The 22439-nt window shown below is 43.4% G+C and overlaps 1 protein-coding gene across 1 annotated transcript in view; it reads left to right on the top strand.

Annotated features, from left to right (window-relative positions):
• The window catches only part of LOC124545531 (cortactin-binding protein 2-like), a 113264-nt gene that overhangs the window by 61566 nt on the left and 29259 nt on the right, over positions 1-22439 (top strand). The window contains exons 3-5 of the mRNA XM_047124478.1: positions 3563-3709; positions 13385-13531; positions 15594-15740. Coding sequence (XP_046980434.1) covers positions 3563-3709; positions 13385-13531; positions 15594-15740 — 441 coding nt within the window. The remainder of the gene's footprint in view (positions 1-3562; positions 3710-13384; positions 13532-15593; positions 15741-22439) is intronic.

Genomic DNA, 22439 nt, shown 5'->3' with positions numbered 1-22439 from the left:
CTTGTTCGACGAAGCCAGCCGCCGCAGAGCCTGGAGCCAGGAGAGATATACCAAGCGAAATGCACCAGTGGCTTCCCAGTAACGTGACTGCTTCCACGCCGGCGATATTTCCTACGGCGCTGTCACCCGGGCAAACAGCACTTTTTAGACGTGCTCTTCCCGCTGCCTCGCACGGCACCTGTGCAGTCCGCCAGACTTGGCCAACGACGTTACTGCTAGGCGTCCCAAAGACAAATTCCACGCTACTTGCTAGAGTTCACCGCCCGCTCCCCGATCGGCCCGGTAGGTGGCGCCACGGTGCGCTCTGCGCACACCACCGGAAAGGTGACCCATACCGGCGACGGGAATATCGCTGGTCGAGCTACACGGCTCACTATGGACATGTCTGGCAATAATTAACAAGCAGTTGTTGGTGCCCAATCCGAGCCTCCATGAGTAGGCATCTCAGAGGGCTAGTCCAGGAAGCCAAACACCGCAGTGAAGGCCGGGGGTCGACATTGCTGCAGCCAAGTTTCCTGGAAGCACGAGAAGTGCTTAAGAGCTGTCGTAATGCAGCCAGGCGGTGGAAAAAACCGCTGCAACTCCACTGAAGGATTGAGCTTTCAGTGTACTGTAAGGGCACTAAGGGACCGATTAGGCAGTTTCTGTACAGGATCACCTGCCGCCAATGGCTCAGTGCCATTGGTTCCATGTGTCCATTGGTTTTCAGGCTCTGGGGAGATGCAGGTCCTTGGTGGACACTAGGATGTCCAACTCATCCCAAGAAATGGAGCCTGCCAGAAGTGAAGGTGTGAGGGTCACTGTGATCTCTTTCTTCTTTGTTGGCTTCTTCTTTTTCTCCTCCTTCTTCTCCTTAGGTTTTGGTGGCTGGGACGATTTCTCTGAGTTGGTCTCGCGAACCGAGCAACTTGTGGCTCCTTCAGCCACAAACATTATTACTTCCGAAGTGGGTGGGAAGGGAGCAACGAGAGAAGGAGAGCCCATAACCATCGCCTACTTTAAATGGCATAGCTGATGGCGATGCTGATTTTATAAAGGGTGATGTCGTCGTAGCCGTAGCATATCATGGCAACATGCGTACAGGGTTAAGACTGTCGTACATCTCTTTGGGCTCTATATAGTTCAAATTGTGCAGGGTCTTATATTGCATTATCTTCCTCTCTTTCTGATAAACGGCGCAGTCCGGTGAACGGGTGGAATGGAGCTCTCTGCAGTTGACACAAATAGGAGGAGGGGTGCAAGGAATGGTTATGTATGAAGGATGTCTACATTCCCAGTATGTGGGGCTGACATTTCATAAACAGAGCATGAGCCCATATTTCTAGCATCTGAAATACCGGTTGGGTGGGGAGTGGGGGTGGGGGGGTTCAAATGGTTCATATGGCTCTCAGCACTATGGGACTTACCATCTGAGTTCATCAGTCCCCTAGACTTAGAATTACTTAAACCTAACTAACCTAAGGACATCACACACATCCATGCCAGAGGCAGGATTCGAACCTGCGACCTTAGCAGCCTCGTGGTTCCAGACTAAAGCGCCTATAACCGTTCGGCCGCCGCCGCTGGCTGGGCGGGGGGGGGGGGGGGGGGGGGGGACATAGTGGTTTAATATTACCATCATCTTTTCAGGCGACATATCACCCTCAAAGGCCAAGATGACGGCACTGGTAGAGATGTGTGGTCCTTGGGCCCTCTATACACTCACCTTACAAAATGGACACCTCCTGTTGTTCGGTATGTGACCAGCGATCTATCCACTTTACGGTACAGTTATTCGCTCACGAGGTTTGTTGTAAAGAATCCACTCTACTTCAGTGGGAAGTTTGCAATACAACAAGAATAATATGACATGGATTACGCCACGTTAAGGTTGTCTGTAGCACAAACGAGGTTCACAATGCTGTAACCAAAATTTCTGATCGCTTACCAATTGTTATAAGATGTCTGGCAGACCGGAAAGCAAAATTTTCGACTAATTTGAAAACTTTTCTCTTTGACTACTACTCTTACTCCACAGAAGATTATCTATTAGTCTAATGTGTAAATGGTTACACATAAGAATTACTAACATTTTTGTCTTTAATTACAGAAAAAAAACTAATAAGTGTCCAGCATGAACGTATATTTACAACAAATTGGTGATAATATAAAATGACTGGTACGTGGAAGATGAAACTAACCAACTAACTGTTGGTGTATCACAAAGGATGGTGTGGGCTTATATAGTTTGAAAATCTCAAAATGAAATTCAAAAGTAAAATGAAGCAGATAATCAAAATAGACTTACATTTCAACAGGTTAGGCTGTCAATACTAAACAAAAAATTAAGTACACGCTTGTTAATGCAAAATCTCAATTTTACGGGGTCTAGGCGTTTGAGACCATTCCCTTACCACATTCATAGTACTGCACAATGCTGGAGCAAATTTAAGAAATTACATCTTTTTTACCCTCTAAATTGCTATGATTGGCCTCACACTGAATGACGCATCATTTGTACGATTTTAAAGTGAGACGATGTGTAAACTGCAGTGAGACTAGTGCACTGACAATACAAGATTTTGATGTAAACTATTTTATTGATGTAAACACTGTAATTTTTCGTATCTGGAACAGCTTCTCGGTGAACACGAGAGAAACAAAGAACAAGAAGCAATCGGAAACATTAGTCTGTTAATATTTTGTGCTATATAAGATGGAGGCAGGACCCACCCACTCCGGCTTCAAAACAATGTGCAGACTAAGTCTACAGCGCCAGCTCCCTTTTTTTATCCCCAGCTCCCTTTTTTTATCTCCTTGAAAAATCGAAACTCATTAACATTTATATACATTGTGTGGGTGGAAGAATCCACAGTGGTAAGGCCCAAATTCCGTATCTGTACGAAATATGTATGTACATTGTCGCTGCCTACTTTTCTGATCTTCCTCACATACTCATTCAACTTCGAAGTCAGATGACAATAACCTGAGAAGGCCTTTGTTGACAGATATAAATGAAATCTATTTATTGGCCAATGTTTCAGTCGATGTCATATTTTAATGAAAGCTAAATTTTTCACTGAAACTGCCTCATTGTATCCCAAATTCTGTGCTCCTTCCATGTATGAATTTTCATCTTCTCTCAGTTCAGATCCTTCTGTCCCCTCCCCCCCCCCCCCCTCCCGTTTACCATCTGTGCCTCTAACAGCCCAGTCCATAATTATCTCGCACGTAGTATCATATTAAGTACATTTAAAGATTATAGTCTTCTAATTTCTGTGTGAATGTGGTTGATATGTATTTACATTGTGTTATCCAACAGGTCTCTTGTGACACCAGCCTATCTGTTGGTTCACAGTATCTTTCACCTTCCTTTGTTTTATACAGTCTGTTGTCTTGAATGCTAATCTACTTTTGTGGACAACTCAGAGGAAGCTGACTGTTAGCCTCATTGGTAAGTCATCCAGCTGAGCGGATGCACTGCTCCCGTTGGCACAGTGTGACCTGTTGCCTGTGTGTGGACAGTCTGTCAGCAGCAGCTGGCCTCTAGCCCATGATACACGCTGTCTGTCTGTCTGTGCAGTGTGGCGGCCGCAGCAGGCAGCAGTCCCACGACCGGCCCTCTCTCGCAGCCACTCAGCGACCACAGTCAGACTCCCACTACAGCTACACATAACGTGGCCGCCGACAGCACTCCCCCACCTGATGACGCAGCAGTCTCCCCCATGCGGTGAGTTCCATCACTACACATGCATGTTTTCCAAATGCATAGTACTGATTGTGGGTTTGTTAATCAAGTATTATGGTCAAAAACTATATCTTGATAAATCAGAGGTTACGACTTAAGGGTCAGGAAAAGTTACACCGCTGATTAATTTGGGCATTCCAGTAAGCATGAATCAAGATGACTTTATGCTTCCTTCTGTTGGTTCACGGGAGGCGTTATATTCAACTGAAGAACCAAATGATTCATTCGAGGCACTTATATGAGAAAAGAGTTATGAAAGAAAATTCTTTTCAAAAGATAGTGAATGAATTGGTGTGCTGGATGTAGTTTCTAGATTAGATTAATCCTGGTAGGAATGGGTGTAATAGATGTTATCAGTGCATTGCAACGCCAGAAACATTGATTTCATGTCCATAAATACACTCCTGGAAATTGAAATAAGAACACCGTGAATTCATTGTCCCAGGAAGGGGAAACTTTATTGACGCATTCCTGGGGTCAGATACATCACATGATCACACTGACAGAACCACAGGCACATAGACTCAGGCAACAGAGCATGCACAATGTCGGCACTAGTACAGTGTATATCCACCTTTCGCAGCAATGCAGGCTGCTATTCTCCCATGGAGACGATCGTAGAGATGCTGGATGTAGTCCTGTGGAACGGCTTGCCATGCCATTTCCACCTGGCGCCTCAGTTGGACCAGCGTTCGTGTTGGACGTGCAGACCGCGTGAGACGACGCTTCATCCAGTCCCAAACATGCTCAATGGGGGACAGATCCGGAGATCTTGCTGGCCAGGGTAGTTGACTTACACCTTCTAGAGCACGTTGGGTGGCACGGGATACATGCGGACGTGCACTGTCCTGTTGGAACAGCAAGTTCCCTTGCCGGTCTAGGAATGGTAGAACGATGGGTTCGATGACGGTTTGGATGTACCGTGCACTATTCAGTGTCCCCTCGACGATCACCAGTGGTGTACGGCCAGTGTAGGAGATCGCTCCCCACACCATGATGCCGGGTGTTGGCCCTGTGTGCCTCGGTCGTATGCAGTCCTGATTGTGGCGCTCACCTGCACGGCGCCAAACACGCATACGACCATCATTGGCACCAAGGCAGAAGCGACTCTCATCGCTGAAGACGACACGTCTCCATTCGTCCCTCCATTCACGCCTGTTGCGACACCACTGGAGGCGGGCTGCACGATGTTGGGGCGTGAGCGGAAGACGGCCTAACGGTGTGCGGGACCGTAGCCCAGCTTCATGGAGACGGTTGCGAATGGTCCTCGCCGATACCCCAGGAGCAACAGTGTCCCTAATTTGCTGGGAAGTGGCGGTGCGGTCCCCTACGGCACTGTGTAGGATCCTACGGTCTTGGCGTGCATCCGTGCGTCGCTGCGGTCCGGTCCCAGGTCGACGGGCACGTGCACCTTCCGCCGACCACTGGCGACAACATCGATGTACTGTGGAGACCTCACGCCCCACGTGTTGAGCAATTCAGCGGTACGTCCACCCGGCCTCCCGCATGCCCACTATACGCCCTCGCTCAAAGTCCGTCAACTGCACATACGGTTCACGTCCACGCTGTCGCGGCATGCTAACAGTGTTAAAGACTGCGATGGAGCTCCGTATGCCACGGCAAACTGGCTGTCAAGGACGGCGGCGGTGCACAAATGCTGCGCAGCTAGCGCCATTCGACGGCCAACACCGCGGTTCCTGGTGTGTCCGCTGTGCCGTGCGTGTGATCATTGCTTGTACAGCCTTCTCGCAGTGTCCGGAGCAAGTATGGTGGGTCTGACACACCGGTGTCAATGTGTTCTTTTTTCCATTTCCAGGAGTGTAATTGCGAATGTAAGTCTGTGGCTGTGTTCAAATAGAAACGACAGAGGAATAGTTACAAGAAATACAAAATCATATTTGTCTCCCAATTAACGATGTGGAATGTTGTGAGTTTGTATATTTTTATTTAAAAGCCTTTTGCAGATAATTTCCTATGTAGTGACAGTTAAATATTTTCCCCATACTGGAATCGAATGCGTATCTCTTACTCATCACAAGCAGTATCCCTCCCCAAGAAAAATGTACTTTGCGACCCTTGGGTGACTCGTGGGCCTTAATTGCAGAGACAGCAGTACCATACAAACAACCACAACGAAGACTAACCTGTAGTTCCTCAAAGGGCCAGCAACCATTTCAGTAGTTCCAGCTGCAACAATCTGTATGACTGACTGTACTGGTCCTGTAATATTAGTCAACTCAGCCTTTCTGAGTTTGTATTGCAAACGTCTGAAAGCAAGGGGAAACTACAGCTGTAATTTTTCCCAACAGCATGCAGACCTAGTGTATGCAGGAGCAGTGTACGAAATGTAGATCCCTTAATCTGGAAGGGAGATTAGAGCATCTTTAAAGGGAAATGAATAGGTTGAAGTTTTATATAGGGCGAACCACTGAAGTGAGGTGGTAGCAATAACTGTATCTCTGGTCAGGTCTTTACAGGGTCATCAACACCAAATAAAGTAGCCAAAATTCAGAAGTTGGGCTAATGATGAATCATAAATTAGAAATATTGCTAAGCACGTGTGAATGCGTTATCATGGAGAAGAGAGACACGAAACCAACAATCACCAAGGCAGATCAAGTTTATTTATCAATTAGCTCCTTAGATGGAGAAGAGCTTAAAGAATATATGATGAGATAAGATCAATTATTCAGGTACTTAAGGAAGAAGAAAATTTGATTGTGATGGGAGACGGGAATAAGGAAGTAGGAAAAGGAAGAGAACCTGACTGGGCGACCATATCACGGTAAACGTTGACTATTGTGCCGCTCGGCAGAACGCAGATGACGATCCAAAAATCGGTGGGTCCCTCAGACACAAGTAGCCGAAGAATAACATCCTCGTAGTGAAAAGCCAAGTCACTACAACCTTTACCCAACTGGCTTCCTGTCAAAATTTTCTGAACATGGCTAACCTGCGTGACGTCATTAATTCCGCTGGCATTTTAATTCAAGTTCCTAGGCTCGTGCCGACGTCTCATCAATGGCGACAATGCGATGCAGAAATGCGCCTCCTTCGTTGCGGTATCTGTTCAGATGGGTGCCAGCCAGTGCATACCGTCACTTCTGGCACTTCTGACCGTCGGTGAGGCAACGTGGAACTCAGAGGGACGCAGTTTTCCTTAAAACATTTCTACTGCATTTGCCACGCAGTTTGATGACAGGGACCAACGTCTATAGATAATTCCTAGGGAGTCCACTGGTGGTCTTCGGAAACGAGAACTCCCACGATGGCTGTCTGGTCTCGAGGACTGAGTGGACAGCCGACGGTGATGATCTGTCGCCAGTGGCTTCACGTAATCTTGGATGAAATTCTGATGCATTTTTACCACGGGGAACCTAGATTATCATCCACGAACATTGATCTCCTTTCGAAAACGCGCTTTAGAGCGATGAAATCGATTGTCTTCACTTCAGTACCATACAGCAACAACTCTCACAACTGGATGGCCCTCAAACACTCATTAAACATCGACAACGCCGACTCCTGACCACTCCCGTATACTACACTGGTGCCCAAAATTTAAGCAACAAACGGAAATTTCGCAAAGCTGCGTTTATTTTGTCACAAAACACTGTAAACAGATGATAGCAAATTAGAAACGATGTAAAGAATACAGAATGTAAACAAATGCCATGATGGATAAAAATGATCTTCGTTTTTCCCAACTTAACGGATTTGCGCACACACTCCGACAACTGGTTAATGTGCTCAGTTTGTGATGTGATCACCTCTGGCAAGAGGAGCCTGTCGACGATGGACTTTCTGTTAATGATGTCATCAATCGCGTGTTGAGACAACAAAGCCCATTCTTCTTGCAGACCTGCTTGCAAGTCTTGGAGAGTGGTTGGTGGATGCTGAGGTGATGTAAGCTGTTTCCCTAGAGCATCCAGACATGCGCTATTGGACTGAAACGAGATAGAGAGCACGCAACGCCGTCTGTGAAGTGTCTTTAAGAAAACATCAACCTCAGGTGCTCTATGAGGTCGAGCATTATCGTCCATCAGTACAGTCTGGGTCCACACTACCTCTTAACAACCACACATGAGGTTCCAAAATCTCGTCACAATACCTAACAACAGTTAAAACGGACTTCAGATTCCAAGATCTCGTCACGACACCTAAGAGCAGTTAAACCTTGCCGATTCACCTGTACAACTTCATGAAGAGGTTCTAGTATGATAAAAAAAATTATTATTACTATTAAATATATCTCAATTATATCAATTTAAATCGGTATTTCATACTAGAATGTCGTGTTTCCAGTCTAGCACAGCTTTGCCACAGGAGACACGAAAGCGGTCGAAGACGTCCGTCTTCTGGTCGGCTCCTGATCGTTGTCAGAAGGAGGCTAGGTTTTGATTACGCAAAGACTTCTATTATTTGGAAAAGAACAACCCGGATTTCTTTACGTAATTAGTACGAATTTTATAATTACCTAAGGGACCTTTCACAATGAACAGTAAAAAAAAATGCATTTGCAAATGAAATAATTAATAAATGGGGCAGCTATGAATTGTATAGAAGACAAGGAGCGGCCTTCTGTCTACGACCAGGATGCCGCAGTATTCTCTGCTGCAGTAAAGGCTGTTTGACATTTATAAAAATAATATGGCATGGAGGATAAAAAAGTATAAAGGAAAAGAACAATAAGAAGTCTGGTAAACACTAAATATATTCAAACAATTCTCACTAGCAAAATTAGGGCTTATTTATAAACAATACAACTTACATAATTACTTTTCTAACAGTATGATGCGATCAGACTTCAGCCTGTCCTGTGCTGTCTCCTTGGTTCACGTTTTTGTCACAAATTATAGTCACTACTTTTCTCCTTCGTTGAAGACAATTCTTGCACTGTCCAACACCCCCGACAACAATAGCTTGCCGAGTTACAATTTCGAACATAAATTACTTGAATGTTATTAATTAATAATGTTGTCTGCACGCTGGCAAGACCGCTCACTCTTTTAGCTTAAAGTCGACCTCCTTTACGCTTTCACACCACAAGCAGAAGTACATTAAAATCTGAAGATCTACAAACGTTTTCTACCGTCATCTTTTATTTAGATCGAAGCGGAACGACAGTTCAGCTTCTGTTAAAATGTTTCTTTGACTGCGCAATCGATGTATTAGCGTCCGCGCTAGATGCGCATCTTTACAGTTACGTAAATTATACAAAACAAATGTCTTTCAAAGAATACTCAAAGCTTTCGTAGTACGGAAATACCAATAATATTACAAGGTTTCTGAGTGGTCAAAAAAATCCTTGCACACACCGTTAAGTATCCTGCTCGACATCGGTCTCTTTCCATAATGTTTGAGTCCTGGAATCGTGTTCCACGTTCCCTCCAAATGCAACCTTGTCGATAATCACTCTCGAGACCAAGTTGGAGCTCATTGGTCCATTTTCGTTCGTCCAGTTGGGATATTGACGACTCTAGACGTTCTCTTCCGTGCAGGTGCATCAGAGGTACACATACAGCAGGTCTGTGACAGTGAAGGCCACCCTGCCGAAGACTTCTGTTCACAGTTTGCCTGAATACAACACGTCCAGTGCCTGCTGCGTGTTCAGATGCCTGTTGGCGTACAGCAGTAAGAGGGTACCGTCGTGCCGTTATGGCCAAATAATGTTCCTCTGCTTCTGGTATCACACGTGGTTGGCCATGCCCTGGTCTTTAGGATACTGTTTTGGTCTCTATAGATTTTCGACACATCCCACAAGTAACACAATGTGGACCACTATGTAAAACAAACCAGAAACCTCTCAGTGTAAGATGACACAATAAAATGCATATCCCAAAACACAATCAGTTATGTTAAACACAACGTACATGGTGTTCGGGAAATATGTTTAAATATGTTAACAGTAGGCTTAACCTCACGTAGACATCGATATTATTCATTATGTATCACATAGTATAGTGAAGAGCCAAAAGCTGGTGCACCTGCCTAATATCGTGTAGAAACCCCGCGAGCACGCAGAAGTGCAGCAACACGATGTGGCATGGACTAGACTAACGTCTGAAGTAGTGCTATGGGGGACTGACACCATGAATCTTCCAGGGCTGTCTATAAGAGACGAGGGGGGGGTGGAGATCTCTTCTGTGTAGCACGTTGCACAGCATACCAGATATAATCAATAACGTTCATATCTCGGCAGTTCGGTGGCCAGCGGAAGTGTTTAAACTAAGAAGAGTGTTCATGGAGCCACTCTGTAACAATTCTGGATGTGTGGGGTGTCGCATGGTCCTGCTGGAGTTTGCTGAAGTCTGTTGGAACGCACTATGTACATGAATAGATGCAGGTGATCAGATACGATGCTTACGTACATGTTACCTGTGAGAATCGTATCTAGACGTATCATCAAGGGTTCATGAATCGGCTTTCGGCTCCGAAAGCCCATTAGGATAATGTTTCGTTGAATGGTTGAATCACTTGCCCTTTCTTCCGGTAACTAAGTACGCTTCGTTGCTCAAGCGGTCTACGATAAATTACTTCTAGAAGAGAAGCAGGTTGTTTCGCATAATTTTTGCAGAATCTTATGGATATCTCATCTGGTCCTGATGTGTTCTCACTCCATAAGCGACTGCAGTTGATTATCCAGTCCGCTATCGCCTATCTCAGTATCTGCCATTTCGACGTTCGTACTATGAGGTGAAACATGGGACAGTGTCTCGATTCGGTATTTCGGCCTTCTCTCTGTCATCCACTGTTTCAGTGCCAGTATGGTCACTGAGTAAATGAACGGGATTCCGAAAAGTTTACTGATTTTACATAAGACCAAAACCTCTGAGGGTTTTTACTCGGAGCGAATTCCAAAATTTTCCTTTCAAAGGCCCTGAAAGCTTCTCTCATTGCTCTCCTGATGCTCATATCCGCTTCGTTCAGCTGTTTCAAATAGCTCTGAGCACTATGGGACTTAACTTCTGAGGTCATCAGAACTACTTAAACCTAACTAATCTAGGGACATCACACACATCCATGCCCGAGGCTGGATTCGAACCTGCGACCGCAGCGGTCGCGCGGTTCCAGACTGTAGCGTCTAGAACCACTCAGCCACTCTGGCCGGCTTCGTTCAGCTGCTGGTTGTCAGGTACAGTTTGTCTTCTCTTGAATGTGTGATGAACCTCTTTCTGTTCAGGCAACAGTTTTTCAGTATGGCCATTAAACCACGGTGCGTCTTTTCTGTCCCTTAAGATTCTGCTCGAAACATACTAGTCTAAGGCGTACTGAACGATTTTTTTTCCGTTTGTGCTCCAAATCTACGCCCTCATCATTGAATATTTGATGCTGACTGCTAAGATTCTCTGTAATTTGTAGGCTGTCACTCTTCCTAAGCAAAAATAGGTTCATGTCTTTCTTTACATTTCCTCTAATACCTGTAGTCATAATTGCTATCATAGCCAAACGATCACCGATACCTTCCTCTACGTTAATTGATTCGGTAAGTTCCGGTCTGTTTGTTGGTAGGAGGTCCAAGACGTTACATTCAGCAGTTGTATCTCTGACTATCTGCTCGAAGTAATTTTCGGACAAGACATTCAGAACAATGTCACATGAATCCCACTCTATGGCATCAGTTTTGATAGCATGATTCTCTAGAAGTGTACCTGGTAACGTAAAGTCACGCACCTACCACAACAGATCAGGAAAACTACTTACAACATTCTGCAAGTTCTCTCGTAAGTGCTCTTCCATACAGCTCCTCACCCAGGTGGTCTATAAAAGCGTCTGATTACCATTTTTGATCGCTCTTTGATGCTTGACTTCACCCAGATTAATTTTCATTCAGAATCAGTGACAATTTTTCATGAAAATCATTAAATGGTTATTAACATAGTTTAACACCACAGAATACATCGCAGTGGTACGTCTTCTGAAAAAAAGGCTCGCATTTTCTCCCTCTTTAAAAGAGAATCTGGCTAGAACAGCCGGAGACATTGGTCAACCGTGCAAGAATTTTTTCTGTACGATTGTATGAACGTGTGTGTGTGTGCGCTTTGCTTCCTTTCTGAAGAAGGCTTTTGCTGAAAACTTTTGTGAACACTCTTTCAGTCGTGCATGGCCTCTGCTCGGTATGTGAGTAGCGATCTCTCCGCTTCAGTTATTGACTCACGAAGTTTGTTGTAAATAATCCACTGCACTTCAACGGGAACAATGATGTACATGATTGCAATACCACAAGAATAATAGGACATGCATTACGCCACGTTAAGGTTGTTTGTAGCACACACAGGGTTCACAATGCTTTAACCAAAATTTTTGATGACTTACCAACTTATATAAGGTGCCTCACAGACAGCAAAGTAAAATTTTCGACCAAACTGAGAACTTTTCTCTTGACTACTCCTCTTATTTCGAAAAAGATTATCTGTTATTCTAATGTGTAAATGGTTATGGGTAACAATTATTGACTAACCTATGTATGTCTTTAATTAAAATGATCAACATGGACGTATACTTACAATAAAATTGATCTTAATATGAAATGACTGATACATGGAAGATGAAACTAACCACGTAACTCCCAGTTTATCACAAAGGATGGTATAGGCTTATATACTTTGAAAAACTCAAAATGAAATTCAAGAGTAAAATGAAACCCACGATCAAAGTAGACTTGCATTCTAATTGTGTTTGGTTATTTCTGATCGAGTTAAGGGAGAGAAGTTTTTCGGAAAAAGAAGCAAATAGACTGTAGTTGGAAACATAGGCTTACAGGTCAGGCTATCATTACTAAAAAAAAATGTGTGTTACATACTTGTTAATGTAAAATAGCGATTTTACAGGGTCTAAGCTATTGAGACCATTCCCTCATTCACATTCATAGTATTGCACAACGCTGGAATACGATTAGAAAATTAAATTTTTTTTTACCCTTTACAATGCTATGAATGATGCATCACACATACGATTTTAAAGTGAGATGATGTGTAAACTACAGTGAGACTAATGCACTGACAATGTAAGGAAATGAGAACTCTATTCCGCATGGAGGTATAAAAGATACGATAGCATACCTTGCTTGTTTCCTGGACAGAAAAGAGATCGAAGTTGCCTTCCCAACACTATGTTATTGATGTAAACACTATATTTTTTAGTACTTAGAACATCTGTTCCGTGCAAACGACGGAAATAAAGGACAAGAAGCAATCGTAAACGTTGGTCAGCTAATGTTCAGATCCTTCTGTCCCCCCTACTTACCATCTGTGCCTCTAACAGCCCAGTCCCTAACGTATGAGCTACAGACACCATCTCATTCATAGTATCACATTAAGTAAATTTAAAGATTATTACCTTCTAATTTCTGTGTGAATGTGGTTGTTATGTATTTACACTGTCTCATCCAGTAGGTCTCTTGTGACACCAGTATAGCTGTTGGTCCACAGTATCTTTCATCTGCGCTTTGTTTTGAACAGTCTGTTGTCTTGAATGCTAGTCTACTTCTGTGAACAACTCAGAGGAAGCTGACTGTTAGCCTCAGTGGTAAGTCATCCAACTGAGCAGATAGACTGCTCCCAATGGCACAGTGTGACCTGCTGCCTGTGTGTGGACAGTCTGTCAGCAGCAGCTGGCCTCTGGCCCATGATACACGCTGTCTGTCTGTCTGTGCAGTGTGGCAGCCGCAGCTTGCAGCAGTCCCACGCCCAGCCCTCCCTCCCAGCCACACAGCGACCACAGCCGGACTCCCACTACAGCTGCACTGAACATGGCCGCCGACAGCACTCCCACACCTGATGACGCTGCAATCTCCCACATCCGGTGAGTTCCATCACTACACGTGCACATTTTCCAAATGCATAATAAGACTTGTGGTGTCGTTAATCAAGCCAAAAATTGATTGTTGCTTTAGTATATATGGATAAATAAGGGGTTATGAATTACATGTATGGAAAAGTTATACCTGTAATAAATTTGCACGTTTCAGTATATATGGACCAAGATGAGTTTTTACCACCTTCCCTGGGTTCACAGGTGGAATAATACTCAATTGAAGAAACAAATGATTCATGCAAGATGCGTATATGAGAAAAGAGTTGTGAAACTAAATTGTTTTCAAAAGATAGTGAATGAATTGGTGTGTTGGATGCAGTTTCTGGTTTAAATGATGGATTTCTACCTTTCTAAATTAACAGTGGGAGGAATAGGCGTAGAAGAGGTTAAGAAAAGTGCATTGCAATGCAAAAAACATTGATTTCATGTCAATAAATAATTGCCAATGTGAGTCCATGACTGCTCAAAAAGAAACGATGGAGTAACAGTTCCCAGGAAAAGAGATACAAAATAATGTGTGTCCTCCAATTAACGATACAGAATGTTGTTTGTTTAAATAGGTACGTTTGTATATTTTTATTTAAACGACTTTTGCTGACCACTTTCGTATGTAGTGCAAGTTGAAAATTTTCCCCATACTTGAATCGAATACACATATCTCGCTTATCACAAGTAGCGCTACTCCCCAAGAACAATGTACTTTGTGAAGCTGGGGTAGCTCGCCGGCCTCAACTGCTGAAACAACGGTACCACACAAGCAACCACAATGAAGAGTAACCCGTAGTGCCTCAAAGGACCAGGAGCCATTTCAGTAGTTGCAGCAGGAACAGTCTGTATGGCTGACTGAACTGGCCCTGTAATGTTAGTCAACACAGCCTTACTGAAATTGTATTGCAGGTGGATGAAAGCACGCAGATCTGCTGCATGGATATATGATGATGGTATACCTTCAGCTAAAATATTTCGGAGGTAATAATCTCCCATTAACGTCTCCAGGCGGAAACTACTTAGGATGACGTCATCATCAGGAGCAACAAAACTGGTATTCTGGTTTTCTGTGGGTCAGCGCATGGAATGTAGATCCCTTAATCTGGAAGGGAAGTTTGATACTCGGAAAAGGGAAGTGAATAGGATGAAGTTTTATATAGTGGGAACCACTGAAGTGTGGTGGCAGCAAGAACAGGACTTGTGGTCAGCTCATTACAGGGTCATCAAAACCCAATCAAGTAGTTAAGATTCAGGAGTCGGCCTAATGATGAAACAGAAAATAGAAGTATTGCTAAGTACGTGTGAATGTATTATCATGGCGCAGATAAACACGAAACCAATAACCACAAAGGCAGTAGAAGTGTATTTATCAATTAGCTCCTGAGATGGAGAAGAATTTAAAAAAATATATGATGAAATAATATGTATTATTGAGGAACTTAAGGAAGAAGAATGTTTGATTGTGATGGGAGACTGGAATAAAGTAGTACGGAAAGGAAGAGAAGGGTACTAGGGTACCATGCATCTTGGGGAAAAGTGAAAGATGCCGTCATCTTGAAGAATTATGCATAACGTCATCATTGATAACACTTGCTGATGATCAAAGTAGGCTTACTTTCCATTTGTGTTTGGTTTTTGCTAAAAAATCTGAATGAGTAACTGGCGAGAAATTTTTCCCAAAAACAATCAAATAGGCTATGGTTGGAAACGTAGGCCTATAGGTTAGGCTATCATTACCAAAAAACTAAATTACTTACATGTTAATGCAAAATATCAATTTCACAAGGTCTAAGCGTTTAGGATCACTTCCTCAATCACATTCATAGCACTGCACAATGCAGGAACATGTGTTAAAAATTATATCTCTTTTTACTGTGCCAATTGGCCACACACACTAAATGATTCATCATATGTACGATTTTAAAGTGAGACTAATTCACATCCAGCTGAGCGGATGCACTGTTCCCGTTGGCACAGTGTGACCTGTTGCCTGTGTGTGGACAGTCTGTCAGCAGCAGCTGGCCTCTGGCCCCTGCTACACGCTGTCTGTCTGTCTGTGCAGTGTGGCAGCCGCAGCAGGCAGCAGTCCCACGCCCAGCCCTCTCTCGCAGCCACACAGTGATCACAGCCGGACTCCCACTACAGCTGCACATAACGTGGCCGCCGACAGCACTCCCACACCTGATGACGTCGCAATCTGCCACATCCGGTGAGTTCCATCACTACACGTGCACGTTTTCCAAACGCATAGTATGACTTGTGGTGTCGTTAATCAAGTGATATAGCCAAAAATTGATTGTTGCTTTATTATGTTAAATAAGAGGTTATGAATTACATGTCTGGAAAAGTTACACCTGTAATAAATTTGCACGTTCCAGTAGGCATGGACCAAGATGAGCTTTTACCATCTTCTCTGGGTTCGTAGGAGGCATTATATTCAACTGAAGAAACAAACGATTCACTTGATGTGCTTATGTGAGAAAAGAATTACGAACCAAAATTGTTTTCAAAAGATACTGAATCAATTGGTGTGCTGCATGTAGTTTCTGGTTTAAATGATAGAAATCTATCTTCCTAAATTAACAGTGGAAGGAATGAGTGTAAAACAGGTTAAAAAATGGTGCATGGGAACGCCAAAAACATTGATTTCACGTCAATAAACAGCACTACTCGACAGCCATTTTGCATCTGGGATGTGAAACATCAACTTGTATGTATTTTTGTGTGTCGAATCCGAATATAGCTTTCAAAATTTTCTAGCATGTACCGTTTTTGAGTTTTTAAAAGTTTTTTATTATTCGTATTAAGTATTTCGCTTTTTGCTGTTCTCCTGTTTAGCTGTTTAGTTGTTTGTTTTTGATTGGCAGAGGAGAGATAGAAGATCTACAAATCGTCAGTAAATGGTTGGTGTGGTAATGCAGTGGTGTTAAAGAGATCCTCAGTGAGTGTTTCCTGTTAAAGATAGTGTAAACTTTTTGTGTTTAGAACATACGCTAAGAAAATTAGCACCTTGTAAATCTCGTTATCTTATGGGAAATTCACTAACAAAGCCCAAAGAAAACAAATTACTGATTTGGTTGAGAAGACATATAAATTGTATTTCGATTCTCCTGTTAGTGATCAAGATAAAAAGTTTTTGCATCTCATATTGCCTGCATAACGTGTACTACAACCTTAATGATTGGTTGAAAGGAAAACGCCGAGCCATGCCATTCGCTGTTCCAATGGTGTGGTGAGAGCCTAATGACCATTATTCAGATTGTTTCTCCTGTCTTACAAATATTTCGGGAAATTCAAGCAAAACTAGACTTAAAATAAAGTATCCAAATGTATACTAAGTGCATTTGCCTGTGCCCCATGATGAGTGGTTGCCGGTTCCTGTCTGTAACTTGAAAGCCACGGAACCAGACACCATATCAAGTATCAGAAAGTATTGAACATATAGAAGAGTACTGCCCTCAATATCATGACACTTCAACGCAGCTGTTTAGTCAAAAGGAATTGAACGATCTAGTTCACGATCTAAAACTTTCGAAACAGCAAGCTGAACTCTTGGGGTCGAGACTGCAACAACGGGAACCTTCTAGCTCCAGGCACAAAAATCTCCTGTTTCAGATCAAGAGGTGCTTCCTTCGCTCAATATTTCGATATGCAGAATTCAGTGTGTGTATGTAGAGATGTCAATGGTCTGATGATGCAGCGAGGTGTAAAACATAATCCACAGGAGTGGCGACAATTTATTGACTCCAGTAAAACCAGCTTGAAAGCAGTACTACTGCATAATGGCAATGGATTTGCATCGGTACCTTTGGCTTACGCAGTACACATGAAAAAAACTTAAGGAAACATGGTTTTGCTGCCAGAGGCAATCAAATATAAGAATCATGAATTTAAAAGTTGTTGAACTCCTTACAGGTTTATAGGCTGGATTCACGAAATACTGCTGCTTCTTGTGCCTTTAGGACAGCCATGACACCAAGAACCACTATACAGTCAAGGAATGGCCTATAAGGAAGGCATATATTCCTGGAAGCATAAATGGTCAAAACCCCACTGGTTGAGCCCGATAAAATCATTTTGTCTCCTCTTCATATCAAGTTGGGCCTTATCAAGAACTTTGTAGAAGCTCTGGATAAAGAAGCTGAGGCCTTCAATCACTTAAAAGAAAAGTTTCTCAAATTAAGTGAGGCAAAGCTGAAAGAGGGTTTTTTTGTTGGACCACAAATAAGAAAATTGCTGAAAGATCCATCCTTTGATACCAAACTCACAGATATTCAATTAGCTGCTTGGTCTTCTTTTAAAGCAATTGAGAAGGTCCTTTTAGGTAACACAAAAGACAAAAACTATGTTACTATTGTGAATGATCTGTTGGACAACTATAAGAACATGAGGTGTACAATGTCGCTTAAAATTCACTTTTTACATTCGCACCTTTATTTCTTCCCGGAAAATTTGGGAGCCGTAAGCGATGAGTATGGTGAACGTTTTCACCAAGACATTCTTACCATGGAACACCGTTACCAAGGCCGTTGGAACCCTTCGATGATGGGTGACTACTGCTGGGGTCTTGTTAGGGAGAGTTATGAAACGGCAAACAAAAGAAGAGCTCCGTCGTCGCATTTTTCAAAAACCAAAGACGATTAAAGGTGAAAATATCTCCTGAACTAACTTGAAGCTTTTATTGGCGTCATGCCCATATATACGTACAAAATAGTATTGATTTCAAAAGTTCCGAATATGTATTTTTGTTTGATTTTATCGTGTCAATTTGCGCTATTACTTTTTTTTTATTCTGTTATCTAGGAAATGTGACGTCATAGAGAAAAACTGATTTTACCAGTGTAGCCAGCACCCCAAAAGTAGTCAATCCACCCATTTACAAAGCAGACGCAGAAAAAAAGTTTAAATTTGTTAACTAATGCAATTGCGAATGTAAGTCTTGACTGTGCAAAAAAAGAAACCATCGAGGAATAGCTGTCGGGGACAGCGATAAAAAATAATGTTTCCTCCAACTGACGAATGGAAAGCTGTGATGTGTATTTTTAAATACATGAATTTGTATATTTTTATTTAAACGACTTTTGCTGACCACATCCGTATATAGTGATAGTTGAAAATTTTCCCCACTTTTGAATCGGTTGCGAATCTCTTGCTCATCACAGACAGCGCCCCTCCCCAAGAAAACTGGACTTTATGACGCCGTGGTGGCTCGTGAGCCTCAATTGCAGAAATAGCGGTACCATACAATCAACCACAACGAAGACTAACCTGTAGTTCCTCAAAGGGCCGGCAGCCATTTCAGTAGTTGCAGCGGCAACAATCTGTATGACTGACTGTACCGGCCCAGTAATATTAGGCAACATGTCCTTGTTGTGATTGTATTGCAAATGGCTGAAAGCATGCAGATCTTCTGCATGGATATACGATGATGACTAAAATATTTCGGAGGTAGTAGTCTCCCATTAACGTCTTGAGGCGCAAATTACTTAGGAGGACGTCATCAGGAGCAAAAAATTGGTATTCTATGGGCCAGCTCATGGAATGTAGATCCGTTAATCTGGAAGGGAGGTTAGAGAATCTGAAAAAGGAAATGAATACGATGAAGTTCTATACAGTGGGAACCACTGAAGTGTGGTGGCAGCAAGAACAGGAGCTCTGATCATGTCATTACAGGGTCATCAACACCAAATCAAGTAGCTAAAATGCTAATGATGAATCAGAAAATAGAAATATTGCTAATTACGTGTGAATGTATTATCATAGCGGAAACAGACACCAAACCAACAACCACAAAGGCAGTACAAGTTTATTTATCAATTAGCGCCTCAGATGGAGAAGAGATTAAAAACATGTGACGAGATAAGATGAATTATTTAGGTACTTAAGGGAGAAGAAGATTTGATTGTGGTGGGAGACTGGAATATAGTAGGAAAAGGAAGAGAAGTGTGGTAGGAAACTTGTGCCGGGGGAAAATGAAAGAGCAAGCCACCTAGTAGAATTTTGCATTGTGTGATTATTGCTAACAGTTGCTTTTAGAATCATGAAGGAAGGATGTATACGTCGAGGAGACTTGATGGCACTAGAATCTTTGAGATTGGTTATACGAGGGCTGTATATAAAGTAGTGGCAACTTCGACAAAACGCAGTGTTTAATGAACTAACAGGTACAGTTGTTTGACATTCCTTCAGTGTAGCCACCCGAAAAATCTGTTACTTTTTACCAAATATCGGGAAGCCGATCGGGACGGTTGGCGAGACATTCCCTGCTGATGACAGCGGCGTATCACCCCATTGCTCGGGGAACAGTTGCCACGCAGCAAATGCTGGCTTCGGAGGTGTTCCTTCAGTTTCAGAAACTCGTAGAAGTCACATGCACTCATTTGTGGTGAGAACGGAGAGTGTTCCAACACCTCCCAGTAGCACGTATGCAATATGAGGTCGGCGTTTGCTGCGGCATGAGAAAGTACGTTGTCATGCAACACGACTGGGCGACCATCTCATAAACGTTGACTATTATGCGCCATGGCAGAACGCAGATGTCGATCCAAAAATCGATACTGTTAACGGTTAGTCCCTCAGGCACAGCAAGCCCAAGAATAAACCCTTCGTAGTCATACGCCGTATCACTACACTCTTTATCCAGCTGGGTCCCGGACAAAATTTTCTCAACGTGGCGAACCTGGGTGACGTCATTAATTCCACTGACACTTTAATCCAGGTTCGTAGGCTCGCGCCCACGTTTTCAATGGCGACAGTGCGATGCATAAAGGCGCTTCCTTCGTTGCGGTATCTGTTCAGGTGGGTGCCAGCCAGTGCATCCCGCCATTTCTGCCACTTCTATCCGTTGGTGAGATGACCTGGAACCCAGGGGGACGCGGTTTTCCTTAAAACATTTCTACTGCATGTGCCTCACAGTTTGATGAATGACACCAACCTCTACAGATAATTCCTAGGGAATCCCCCGCTGGTCTACCGAAACGAGAATACTCACGATGGCAATCTGGTGTCAAGGAGCGGTTGGACAGGCGACCTGTGCGCTGCCGATCCGCAGTCTCAATGTGACACACACTAACCGCCTTGACTCATCGTGCTACTGTCCTGTGCGGTGATGATCTCTCGCCAATGGCTTCACGTAATCTTGGATAAAATTCTGATACACTTTTGGCACGGGGAACCTCGTTTCTTCTCCACGAATACTGACCACCTTTCGAAAACGCGCGTTAGAGCGATGAAATCGATAGTCTTCACTTCAGTGCCATACAACAACAACTCTCACAACTGGATGCCCCTCGAATACTCATTAAACATCGACATCACCGTCACCTGTCGGCTTCCAATACTACACTGGTGTTCAAAATTAAAGTAAGAAAAGGAAATTTTTTTCAAGGCTGCATTTATTTTGCCATAAAACAATGTAAACAAATAACAGTAAATTAGAAACAACATAAAGGATACAGAATGCAAACAACTGCAAAACGCATAACGGTAGGCAAAAATGTTATTCGTTTTTTCCAACATAACCGATTTGCATACACGCTCTGGCAACTGGTTAATGTGCTCAGTGTGGGGTGTGACCACCACACAATGATATCATCAATTTCAATTTGAGACAATAACGCCCATTCTTCTTGCAGACCTGCTTGCAAGTCTTTGAGAGTGGTTGGTGGATGCTGAGGTGATGTAACCTGTCTCCATAGCGCATCCCAGACATGGCACTATGGGACTGAAATCGGAAGAGCGAGCAGGCCACGCCATCTGTGCAATATCGTTCGTTTCCAAGAATGCACCAACCACCCGTGCACTATGAGGTCGAGCATTATCGTCCATTAATACGAAGTCTGGGTCCAAACCACCCCTCAACAACCGCATGTAAGGGTCCAAGATATAGTCACGATTCACCTGTACTATTTACTGAACAGTTTTTGAGTGGTCAAAAAATCCCTGTTCACGCCATTAGAGATCCTCCTCGATATAGGTCTCTTTCCACAATGTTTGTGTCAAGAAATCGTGTTCCACGTTCACTCCAGACGCAATTTTGTTGAGAATCACTCTCTAGACGAAATTGGGGCTCATCTGCGAAAAGAACGCTGGTCCATTGTTCGATCGTGGCGGTGGCATGTCGACGACTCCACTCTAGATGTTCCCTTCTGTGAAGTCGCATCAGAGGTCTCCGACAATAATGGCCGTTCTGCCGAAGCCTTCTGTACACGGTTTGCCCCAATACAGCTCGTCCAGTGCATGCTGTGAGGTCAGATGCCAGTTGCCATGCAATAGTAACTCGCTACCGTCGTGTCGTTATGGCCAAATAATGGTCCTCTGCTTCTGGTATCACACGTGGTTGGCCGTGTCCTGGTCTTTGGTGCAAAATGGTTCAAATGGCTCTTAGCACTATCGGACTTATCATCTATGGTCATCAGTCCCCTAGAACTTCTTAAACCTAACTAACCTAAGGACATCACACAACACCCAGTCATCACGAGGCAGAGAAAATCGCTGTCCCCGCCGGGAATCGAACCCGGGAACCCGGGCGCGGGAAGCGATAACGCTACCGCACGACCACGAGCTGCGGACCCTGGTCTTTGGGATAACGTTTTGGGCTCTATAGATTTTCGACACATCCCAGCAATAACACAATGTGGATCACGATGTAAAAAAAAAACCAGTAACCTCTCAATGTAAGATGACACAATAAAATGCATATCCCAAAACACAATCAGTAATGTTAAACAGAATGTACATAGTGTGCAGGAAAAATTTATAATTACGTAACACACTGTGTTTAACGTCACGTAGACATCGATATCATTCATTACGTAACACATATAACATTGAAGAGCCAAAGAAACTGGTACTCGTGCCTAATATCGTGTATGCCCCTGCGAGCACGCAGAAGTGCCGCAACATAACG

This window comes from Schistocerca americana, chromosome 8 (genome assembly GCF_021461395.2).
Source record: "Schistocerca americana isolate TAMUIC-IGC-003095 chromosome 8, iqSchAmer2.1, whole genome shotgun sequence".
Taxonomy (NCBI): Eukaryota; Metazoa; Arthropoda; class Insecta; order Orthoptera; family Acrididae; genus Schistocerca; species Schistocerca americana.
The sequence above is the reverse complement of the archived record's forward strand: the minus strand, read 5'-3'. Positions and strand labels throughout refer to the sequence as shown.